The sequence below is a fragment of the Vigna unguiculata genome, chromosome 1 (assembly GCF_004118075.2).
Source record: "Vigna unguiculata cultivar IT97K-499-35 chromosome 1, ASM411807v1, whole genome shotgun sequence".
Classification (NCBI taxonomy): Eukaryota; Viridiplantae; Streptophyta; class Magnoliopsida; order Fabales; family Fabaceae; genus Vigna; species Vigna unguiculata.
Genome location: NC_040279.1, coordinates 22,771,185 through 22,783,247, shown reverse-complemented (window position 1 = coordinate 22,783,247; position 12,063 = coordinate 22,771,185). Strand labels below are relative to the sequence as shown.

At 33.5% G+C, this 12,063-nt stretch overlaps 1 protein-coding gene across 2 annotated transcripts; it reads left to right on the top strand.

Annotated features, from left to right (window-relative positions):
• Positions 1-1,314: 1,314 nt before the first annotated feature.
• Positions 1,315-8,982, top strand: LOC114194170 (histidine biosynthesis bifunctional protein hisIE, chloroplastic). 2 transcript variants are annotated; one of them, XM_028084301.1, is made up of 7 exons: positions 1,315-1,484; positions 1,583-1,657; positions 5,944-6,102; positions 7,505-7,750; positions 7,853-7,948; positions 8,044-8,192; positions 8,462-8,982. In XM_028084301.1, the coding sequence occupies exons 3-7, from the start codon at positions 5,965-5,967 to the stop codon at positions 8,676-8,678; spliced, it is 846 nt and encodes a 281-aa protein (XP_027940102.1). In that variant the 5' UTR covers positions 1,315-1,484; positions 1,583-1,657; positions 5,944-5,964; the 3' UTR covers positions 8,679-8,982. The 2 variants fall into 2 exon arrangements, with proteins under 2 accessions (XP_027940102.1, XP_027940165.1); XM_028084364.1 differs by lacking the exons at positions 1,315-1,484; positions 1,583-1,657 and having other exon boundaries at positions 5,989-6,102; positions 7,490-7,750.
• Positions 8,983-12,063: the final 3,081 nt, after the last annotated feature.

Below are 12,063 nucleotides of genomic sequence, written 5' to 3'. Positions count from 1 at the left end.
CAATTTAAACATAGTTTAAGAATTATAAAATGCTATACAATTTTAAAATCGTAAATACTTTGTCACCTTGTAGTTTCTAAAAGTGTGGGTTAAAGGATGAAAATGTGGCTTAAAGTAACTTTAAATGAACAAAAAATTAATTATTCTCTCTTAGACCAAATGAACCCTTTCTCATATACCATAAAAAAGTTTAATCAGTCAGATGATACCTACTTTCATTTGGAAGTTTCAGATTGGTATGCGCTTTTAAAAAAATTTCAATTTCGTTCCAACTTTTTAAAAAGTCTTTTAATTAGGTCTCTTTCATACAAAAATTATTAACACCATTAACGACGTACCACGTGTCAGCCTTTAGTTTTTTCATTTTTTTAAAATTCTTTTAATTTTTTAAATTTTTAATTTTTTTTGAATTTTTTTGCCACTTGTCATATCATTGGTGTGACATATGGCATTATTAGTGTCACATGGCAAGGTACTACCACGTGTCAGTGTCCGTATCAAGTGTTATTGTCTTGATTTCAATTTAGTGCCTGCATATGTCTATTTGTTTCAATTTAGTCTCACCTATGTTTATTTGTTTCAATTTAGTCTCTATTTGTTTTAATTTAGTCCACACTCTATTTATTTCAATGTTGTCCAAATATTTTTTTTTCAAAATAGAGAAATATCGTCTTTCCCTTAAAACCAAATTTATTATTTATATAAATGTTATATTGATATTTGTTATTAAAAATGACTTACAAAATTAATTATTCATATTTATATTAAAATTTAGTAGTAAAAGTCATAAATAGCAAAACATGAGTATAACATTTTCAATAATACTCATTTTTTTTTATTAAAAATGACGTCATAACATATTACATTATTTTTAATTATTAATCCATGTTTTGTTATTCATAACTTTTATCACTAAACTTTAATATAAATATCAATACTTGATTTTGTAAGTCATTTTTTAATAACAAATATTAATATAACGTTTATATAAATAATAAATTTTGTCTCAAGAGAAATACAATATTTTTTTATTTTGAAAAAACATATTGGACTAAATTAAAACAAATAAAGTGGGAGACTAAATTAAAACAAATAAATATATTTAATGATTAGATTAAAATAAATAAATATATGTAAGACTAAATTAAAATCAAAATAATGATACTCGTTACAAACAAACATCTTACAGCAGATAATACTCAATACAAACAAACATCTTATAGCAGATAATAACACGTATCACATCAACAATCTCACACTTTACAAAAATAAAATTTAAAAAGAACAAGTTGCTATCACTTAACAATGTGTTAACAGTATTAATAATTTTGTTTTTGTGAAATGTATCTGATTGATTTCAAGATATCTATGTCACCACTGAAGCCCGTACCGGTGTGTCACTACTAAACACAACACCACACCACACCAAACCGCTTCCACTTTCTCTCCGCGGTCTACCTCCTCACATTTATCGTTGGGCTTAGGTTTGATAAGTTTATCGTTCAGCTCTCTCGCTTCACCACTTTTGATTGCTTATTGCCCTTCATCTCTCATACCTACTTTTTGTTACAACTTGCGCTAGGGCGTATTTGAATCGCAACATCGAATTGGTCTGTTGTCTTCTAAACGTGTTGCTGTGCGAATACGGTGAACAAAGGTTAGTATGTAACTTAGGGTTCTAATTTTGGTTAGTTAATTAGTTTGAATTTGGATTCATTGTTTGATTTCGTTTCTTTTCCCTTTTTCGTATATAATCTACGGTTCAGTTTTAAATTTTGATTTCTCTTGCTGCCGGATTAAGATTCTTCCTTCAATATACAATTTGTGATATAGAAAGTGTAGACTTTCCTGCAATTAGAGTAATCGTGCATTGTGTGCTAAGCAAAGCTTACATAATTGCAATGTGGGATGCTTTAATTTCATTGTTCCCATCTTCATTGCTTGATTTGTGTTTTGTTAAGTGTGTTCCAGTTTCTTTGTCGATTATGAAAAAAAATGCTCAATTTTGTATTTCATAAGAAGTTGCCCTGTACGTGGCAGAAGTAGTGTTAAATAGACAGAAAATTAGTGGGACGCAATGATTCGATGTTTACAAGCAGTTTTAATCAGTTCTGTGACTAGATATTGTGCTTTGTGGTAAGAGAGACTGAAGGTGCGGGGTTACCTTGTCTGGTTGTCTTACAAGTGGATGTATGTGTGCACAATGCGTGTTACAAACCATATAATACATGTGGTTCTATAATGTGTGGTAAATACAATATTATTCGCCAAATAGGAAGGAAATAATGAAAATAACTCAGACTGATAAACCTGTTAACCCACACCTTAAAATTCCCCTTAATAACCTTGAAGTTATAAATTGTTCATTATAAAAAGTGCAAAAGAACAGGCAAAATTCTTACTAGAAATAGGTCATCAACTTCATGGTGTAATTATTTCTGTTCTTCAATCAAACTCAGACAGTGTAAAAGAAAAGTTAGTTGAAGAGAAAGATATATTTTAATACAGGAAAAGTAAATAGTAACTATGCATATGTCTACCTCACATTGAGTAATTAATCAACTTATCTATCATCTAATAATCCATACAACAGACTGGTTACTTATTTCTTTTAGTTCAGAATTTGACTTCTATTTTGGTGAATTTAGCTCTGCATATCTTACAATGTTATGCTTTGGATTTTTTTAGCTCAGAATTTCACTTTTGTTCTTAATGTAGCATTTTCTTTAGCCGTGAAAATAAACAAATAAATCGTTGTTCTCACTATTAAACATTCTCCTAATCCAACATTTTTAGTTATTCCTAAATTTTTAGTTACTTTAAACTTTGGTAAATGAATGATATGTAATTAGAGTGTCTTATTCATTTTTCAATTTAGCTTTCACTGTCTCTTTTAAATAGCATTTGATGGGTTTTTCACTTCCATACTGTTTAATACTTTTCACGGGCTAATTCTTTAGTTAGTGGAGTTGACATATTAGGATTTGCTACATACCTGAAGAATTGAGTCAATTCAGATCTAAAATCTTTAATATTACGTCAGTGAATGTTTTTCATTATATTACTCATTTCTCCTTTTCACCTATTCAAGATGGACAAATGATTCTATATTTAAATTCCTCATGCACAATTATATGCATATATGTTGCAAGCCTTGGTATCTATGTGATGGCAACCCCCTAGTCAAGGGGTCAATCACAAGAAGCTTGGCCAAGTGCATTCAAGAAGAGTTGGATTCATATGAAAAAGGTGGGCCCAAACTCTTATTCTCTTGGGCCACCTTGGAGAATTCTTAGTAGTATAGATTTATTGTGGGCTTTGTATTATGAGCGTAGTAGTGTAGGATTTCTTTTGGACCTTGTATGATGGGCCAAGTAGCATAGGGTTTTGGGCCTTAGAAAGCCCATTAGTGTGGATTGCATTCTTCATTGACTTTTCCAAGTAAATATGCACCTATCCTGGTAGCTTGGAAGGCAAGGGAGAGACTTATCTCCTTTGGGAGAGAGTGACCATGTGTCATGCTCTCATTGGAGAGTTTTTCTCTTAGTGGCCACATGGCACTCTAAGAATGGAAGGTATTTTCCACCTTCTTGAGTGGCATGACACTTTAGTAATGGAGAGTATTTCCCACCTTCTTGAGTGGCCACATGTACTCCTCCTATTGGAAATGATTTATGCCTTGGACTCCAAGCTAGCCAAGTTAGAGTTTTAAGGGTTTTGCATCTCCAAATTTGGAGACACCTTAGACTATAAATAAAGATGTCTCCCTCCTTGTAAATTCACTTTGAAACTAGTAGAGTCATGCTGCTAAATTATTTTGTGCCTTCATACTTGTCTCCAAAGTCAAGGCTAGAGCATCCCATGTGGTCACCTCTAGTCACCCTTCCTTAAGTGTTGGCCCTACCCTACTTGAGAGCACCAAACCACACCATCCTAGACATCAAACCATGCAAACTGAGAGGTATCATTCTTCCATTCCTTGCTTCTGTGCGCCTACTCTTCTCCATGGATTCATCTTCTAGCTTTGGAGCATCCTACCTTGAGGAGGGAGCCATCATTATGTATTTTACATAATATCTTTCTTTGCATAAAAAATAAAAGTTACAGGGTGGTTTTTTGAAAAAGAAACTGAAGTACTTTCCTTTATTTATTTTAGATGATCATGTTTTTATGTTTTCATTTAGAAGTATTAACATTTTGTTTTTAAATGTATGCCTTTTCTTAATTTCATTTTAAAATTAGATGCAAAAGGCATAACAAGGATCTATATTTGTGATGGAGTAGTTAACCAACGTGCACCAAGAAGCACCTGTCCCTTATACATTGGCACTTTAATTACCTCTATTTTTTTAATAAGAAAGTGACAGGTGTTTGAAAATTCTTTCAAAAGCAATTTTTTTTGAAACATCAAATTCCATCTGTGCACTTTTTTAGATCTGTAAGCATCCAAGGTTTTTCTTCCTGCACTCCCAATTTTTCTTCTTGCACCTCCAAGTTTGACTGTGAAGACCATTATATCCTTCAAAAAAATAAAAATAAATTATAAACTAAATATCTCCGTAGCCCGCACCCCCAAGAATGAAATTCGGTACCCCGGTTTCTAAAAGCCGGTAACACCGGTTTCAGAAGGCCAGTAACACCGGATTCTGAAAGCCGGTAACACCTAATTTGAAAGCCGGTAACACCGGATTCTGAAAACTAGTAAATTTATTATTTATGTATCTTAAATTTATGATTCTCCTATGATGTTTCTTCCAAATTAAGTTTTACCCAAATTAGTATGAACCCTAATTATGATTTTAGGAATTCTTTCATCAAATTGGCATGAACCTTAATTATATTTTTACCCAAATTAGTACAACCTTAAATTATGAAATTTAAAGGTTGTTGTGTTTTCTGCTGAAATAGTAAAATTTATGGATATATCTTGGGTTGCATTACAAATTCTGCTACACATAATGAATTAGTTGGATAACCTTGATTTGGAATAGAAATTAGAATACCTCTGTTGCATGAATTCAATGATTTAGAAATATTAGAAATTGAAAAGTGCATAAGTAAATCACTCTATGAAAATGGTTTAAGTAAAGAAAATGAAGAATTTTTTATTTAACTAGAAAATTAATTTATATAAAAAAATTAAATTCGGCACCCCTAAAATTTTTATTCATCTTTCACCACTGTTGATATCTTGAAAATTGGTAACACCGGTTTCTGAAAGCCGGTAACACCGGGTTCTGAAAACCGGCAACTACAAACCAAAAGGGTAGCATGGAATTACAAAAAAGTTGGGGGTGTAGGAAGAAAAATTGGGGGTGCAGGAAGAAAAACCCAAGCATCCATACCTGGACCATTTCTTCTCACCCGTATCTACTAAACTCACTTTTATTTCAGTTGTTTAAGATGCAAACACCCCTCGATTCTAGATTCCTTGTCTATGTTCTGTTGATTGTCTACATAACAAACAATTATTAAAGCTACTTTCTTTATTAATGGTCATAAATTATAAAATATTATATTACAATTTACATTTGCAATGGCATCATTTATGTGCTAAACAAGCGAAGGAAAATAAGAAGCCCAAAACGACTTATCACGTGATTGTGAGTGGTCTTTTCCCGATCCCAGAAACCCTTTCATTTTTTTCTTTTCACTGTTGAAGTGACGTTGTTAGTTCTGCTCAGCCATTCTCTCAGTTCATCGTTCACTTATTGCCAAGGTTCACATTGAACTAATTATTGTTTCATTCACCAAACACGACAAAAAACAAAAAAAAATTGAAGCAATGTGCATTGTTTTTTCGTTGAAACCTGAAATTGAAGATTTAAGATTCTGTATGTATGAATTTTTAGGGCAGAATACATTTTTTATCCCTGGTGTTTTTCGAAATTGTGTGTTTGTATATCCATCTTGTTAGATTCACTGAGAAATTGGTTGTTGCAGGTGAAGGTTCCCTTCGAATCCATGGCTGTTTCGTATGTTCACATGGTTCAATCTGGCAGGGGTTTCTACAAGGGCAACCTTTCCTATGCCAATTGCAGATACAAGGGAAGGAGGACCAACCGTTTAGTTTTTGCTTCTATGCACACGTCAGACCCTAAGGTACTTCACTGTCACCTAACTAACTAGTATGGTTTCAAGGATTTGGTTTCTTGAGGAAACGTTTACTTGTGAAAAGAAGGAACCTAGTTTGTGTTTTTTTTGCCAAGTTTTAAATTGACTGTTTTTCAAGACATGGTTTGCCCAGTTGATTGCATTGCACATTCTCCTTATGTGGTTTTATTGGTGAAAACAGTAAATTTCTGTACGTGGACTTACACTCACATGGTGATGTCTGTTACTGAGATTATTGTCATTGATAATCAAGGTCCAAAGCATACTATTGAAACGATCTGTGTTGTTGGCTGTCTATTGCGGATGTTTGTTGCCCTTATTTCCTATAATTCGTCATCTGATCCTAGTTTGGATAATTTCCTTTATAAAATACTTGTAAGAGAAGAAAATAAGGAGAACGAACTAGGTTTCTCCCATATACTAAATTTAGCTATTGCATAAGTTAAACAGACTTTGAGAAGATAACGTGATAGAACTTTTACAAATTAGTTTATGCATAAGTTAACTTTAGCTTATGAGAGAAACATGTTTTATTTTATTTCAATTTTGTTTACATAGAGCCCAAGTAGTCAGTGGTGTAGCTAGGACCTGGAGTCTATGGGGACAAATTATAGAAACTGAAATCATTGGGTTCAAATATATAGGAATAGAGGAGATGCAATACAAAATTATAAAGTTTTACTTGAAGTTTTCTGTGTAAAAAAAATTACTCATGACTTTTTTATATTGAAGGTATGCACTTCACTGCACCCTCTCACTATTATGTAAGTGTGCCACTTTTAGTTGTCGTCGACATACAATTTAGTTCTGTTTTGTCTTGCTGTGATTTAGATTATCTAGAACAAGAACTGTCTCTGATTTTTATTTTTAAAAAAATTGTTGGTTGCTTAAGTATCTATAAGACTATAACAGTAGTTACATAGTTATGCTTTATTTGTTAATGGAGATCTTCACGTGAAAGAAAATCAACGGTAAACTTTGCTTTTTTGTAATAATAAGGCCATATTTGGTGCAGATCAGAAAGTAGAAGTTTTTTTTTTTTTTTTTTTTAAATCACCATTTTCAGTTATCTTTAAAGTTTTAGTTCTATTTTAGTTGTTTCACTTTCGATATAATGTTGCAGTTCTCATTAGATTGTGGATGTAAGTTTAGATTTATATATCTGGGTTTAAATTGGGTGACAATGTTGTTCCGTGCGATCAAGTCCCCGAATTCTTTTACTTTTTTATGGTGATTGTATTGCTAATATGTTGTTCTAACAAGAACATTCATCCTATGTGTTCTTTGTGGATTTTCTTAGCATTTCGTGTTTTCAATTTTTTGTTCTTATTGTATTTTTCTTTTGATGGTATAACTCCATGTTTTTACATTGAAGCGCTAAACTTTTCAGGTAGATTCATTACTGGACAGTGTAAAATGGGATGACAAAGGCTTAGCTGTGGCAATAGCTCAGAATGTTGACACAGGGGCCATTTTAATGCAAGGTTTTGCAAACAGAGAAGCAGTTGCCACAACCCTATCTTCTCGAAAGGCCACTTTCTATAGCCGATCGAGATCAACATTGTGGACCAAAGGAGAGACCTCTAATAATTTTATCAATGTTCATGATGTCTTTCTTGATTGTGATCGTGATTCTGTAAGCACTTCCCTTTTTCTCATTGAATTGTTTAGTTTTCCTTTTTGATTTTAGTTTCATACTCTATGTTGTTTACTTTTCTCCTTGGTAATTACTTCTCAGATAATATACCTGGGGAAACCTGATGGGCCTACCTGCCACACAGGGGCTGAAACATGTTATTATACATCAGTCTTTGACTTATTAAAACAGCAAGAGGTAACTAAAAGCAAATAAAAAGTACATGTAATTGCCATGTTTTGCTGGAGAGAAAGTGCAGCAACATTCAAATTATTTTGGTTTATCTGTTACAGGATGAAGGAAATAATTTGGCATTAACCTCTTTGTATGCATTAGAGTCAACAATCTCACATAGGAAAACAGAATTAATCGGAGAAAATGAGAAGCCTTCATGGACGAAGCGATTATTGCTTAATGATAAGTTGCTGTGCTCTAAAATCAGGTTGGTATAACTTAGCATGTTATTATGTTGAGTTGGAATTTAAAAGAGGAAAAGTAGATCCCTTTTTACATGTTTGTCCCAAAAATATCACATTCTACATGCTTTTCAGTCATTAAGAAGCCTTGTAGCTGATCCCATTGCTTCTGCATAAGATGCCTTTTACCTACAACACCACTTTTATTATAATTCACTTTTCTTGAAGGTACAATATGGATTAAACGATTATTTTTTTATGATCTCAGATTGTAACTCTATCTTTCTACTCGCAGGGAAGAGGCAAATGAGTTGTGTCAAACACTAGAGAATAATGAGGACAAGTCACGTACTGCCTCAGAGATGGCTGATGTACTTTATCATTCCATGGTTCTGCTGGCACAGAAAGATGTCAAAATAGAAGATGTTTTGCAGGTCCTTCGGCTGAGATTTTCCCAATCTGGTATTGAGGAGAAGAGAAGCCGTTTATCCCAGAAACCATTGGATCATTAAATTTTCTGTCAAGCTATATCTCAAACAATATATTTAGCTTTTGTCGACATTCCTGGATTCACTGTATGTGTTATTATCTGTGTGACTATACTGAATTGGGGTAGATTATTTAAATAGCGTAGAGAATGTCAAGAACACCATGTAACTGCTATCCACCCAATTTTGCAGTTTACACTGTTTTTGAAGTTTAGATATTGCTTGGATGCTTATTTCTAGCAAACTACAAGCCTGTAATGCATATCTTAAGTTATTTAGAATTGATTTTGAGCTGTTAAATGTAATTGAGATATGTAGTTACTTTCAACCATAGCTATAATAAAATGTGTATATGGTGAGAGGAGTGCATTTTAAAGATGAAAAAAAAAACATTCCAAGTTGAATTGTTGAGACTTGTGTAATCGTCTTGTGGTCATATATTAGCTCCTTCATATTTCGTGGCACACGCCTGAAAATCCTTGACAACGTGACAATTAACCATTAAAGAGATAACACTGTCCCCACATTTATATAGGCACTGCCCCCGTTTGCCTTTGTTGTCACCCTCTACGTGCGAGTCACTCCTAATGATATCAGTACAAGCACTACAACAATTTGGAGCCACTCCTAACGGTAGTGGCACAAGCACAACAATTTGGAGGCTTTTGCTTTTTGAATCCTTATGCTTTATCTCACATATGCTTTATCGATTGTATAAAATGTTGAAAATACCCCTTTCTTTTTGCATGTAAAAAGTAACCTATTTTGATTCCCTCTTACACCTTCGTACCAATCATGTCTTTGTCGCCTTCAACCATTGTGAGCATTGTGTCATCCTTGCAAGTGATGATCTTTCTCCAGTTGTGTTGACATGGTTATGCCACTGCATTTTGTGACTTTCTCGTGGATACTCCAATTTGAGTGGTTTTTTAAGTTTCTAAATTGTGTAATATGAAAATCTTATCTCAAGCAACAATTTTGGAATTAGAAAAATGGATTTGATGTTGCAAATTGTTGGCAAATCATACACTAAGAAAATAATATCTTCAAGCAGAAGCACACTCACAAATAAGAGCAGAAAAATATAAATAAAAACACATAAGAAATTTAACTTGGTTCAACACCTCAAGACCTACATCCACAAATACTCAACAAAAAACATTATCACTCAAGTGCAATTGCAAACCTTCTTACAACTTTTTATGGACCAAAACTACAAACTCTTCATAGTACAATTTTTTTGACAAAAAAATTGTAAACCTTTCGTATTGCAATTTTTCTGGTAAAAATTGCAAACATTCCCATGACACACAACTACCCAAGCCCCTATACACCCATGGGACTTATTAAGTTGTGGTGACAATTCCGAAAGCAACTCTTTATTTTTATAACACTTTTTGGCTGCTCTCTTCTTCATATTACTCGATGTGAGACTTTGGTGAATACTCACTTAAGAACCAACACATCCTCCCTTCACCAAAAGTCTCACATGTTATGGAATAAACATTTGACACACCGCCAACAAATATGCTTGAACCACTCTTGCTATTAGTGATCCAACAGATCTGTTTAACCACTCTTGTCACTAGTGATCTCCACGGACTCTTTAACGATGACAATCTTTCTCATCAACGGCCCTCACCGCCTTGCACATCAGACTCATTGTCGACAACTTCCACATCTTTGTCACTAACACTTCATTGATACTCAAGGGGAATCCATCAAAATGCCTTGGTCAAGCCACGACACTGCCACAACACCATGACGCAACACTCGCTGCTGACAACGCATTGTGTAAGCCACGCAAAACACCACCATTAGAGATCTTGAGCTCCACCCTAACCACACAGATCCAACGTTACCAAATATCACAGTCCACTTGACGTAACAACTAGAATCGATCTATAAACCGCAGAGCATTTCCTCCATGTACATGCCACAAATCGTGACTCACACATATCAGATCTCCATCGTACATCACTTACTAGGCCACGCAAGCACCAACTGTGACCACCTCCACAAATCTGGGAGCATTTTGCCACACAAACTCCACTCTCTTCAAAGGTGCAAGACGCAACGTTGATTCTGGCCAGTATGCCAAATTGCTCCTCTTCCTCCCTTGATTAGAAACCATTGGTCAGAATATAAACTCTAATGCCACTGTTGGGAAATTATGCACTAAGAAAATAATATCCTCAAGAGGAGACACATCCACAAATAAGAGCAAGAAAATATAAATAAAAACACACAGAAAATTGAACGTGGTTCAGCACCTCAAGGCCTACATCCATAAATACTCAACAAAAAGCATTATCACTCAAGTGCAATTTTTCGGGCAAAAATTGCAAACCTTCTTACAATTTTTTTATAGACGAGAACTGCAAACTCTTCATAGTACAATTTTTCTGGAAAAAAACTGTAAACCCTTAATAGTGTAATTTTTTTGGCAAAAATTGCAAACCTTCCAATGACACACAACTACCTAAGCCCCTTATACACCCAAGGGACCTATTGAGTTGTGGTGACAATTCCAAAAGGAACTCTTTATTTTTGTAATATTTTTCTGCTGCTCTCTTCTTCATATTACTCGATGTGGAACTTTGGTGAATAATCACTTGAGAACCAACACAAATTGAACAATCCAGAAAGCTTTTACTTGTTACATGATTCAAAAAAAGTTTTAGATTGAGCTATCCAGAACTACAAATAATGGTTATGTATAACAATCTAGAATGGTCCTCTAAATTGAGTAATCTAGACAGTTTTACAGATGGTGGTGTATAACAATCTAGCATGGTTTTCAAATAGTCTCACAAAATGAGAAATTTGAAATGTGTTTATTTATGGATTAAGAAATCTAGAATGCACTCTCATCAATTAATTCAAAATCTAAATGCACTCTCATCAATTAATTCAAAATCTAAATGCACTCTCATATTGATTAATTCAAAATTTATTTTCAAATTAAGTAATTCAGAATGCATTTCAAAATTTGAAGTTTAAAATGCATTTTTTATTTTCTAAGTTTTTTTTTTGTGACATATGGAAAAGATAACAAATGGTGTTTCTCAATCCAATGAATGTGAGAAATCTGCTACTTTAGTAGAAAGGAGAAGTACGGTGTATGCTTTAATGGTTGTGCAGTTAGAGGATGCACATCCATATGACATGCATAATGAAGTATCATTTTGTGAATGTGCGAAAGATACCCCTTTTTGACTACATAAGCAAATCACGTTACTAGGAATTTATGAAACAATGTAGTAAGAATATTGAATAGTAAGTTTGTTTTGTGATAAGATATTGAACATTATTTTTGTAGAATTGGTGAGGAGTTGAAGTTTGTTAAAGTATAATTCAATATAGAAAATTATCCGAGTGTTTAAATCTTGTATTTGTCAAAAGACAT

Bases quoted from the DNA above. Each gene is read 5' to 3' on its own strand.
- LOC114194170 (XM_028084301.1), top strand. From the start codon at position 5,965: ATGGCTGTTTCGTATGTTCACATGGTTCAATCTGGCAGGGGTTTCTAC. The intron at 7,751-7,852 runs GTAAGCACTTCC...ATTACTTCTCAG, and splicing joins TTGATTGTGATCGTGATTCT to ATAATATACCTGGGGAAACC. The intron at 8,193-8,461 runs GTTGGTATAACT...TTCTACTCGCAG, and splicing joins TTGCTGTGCTCTAAAATCAG to GGAAGAGGCAAATGAGTTGT.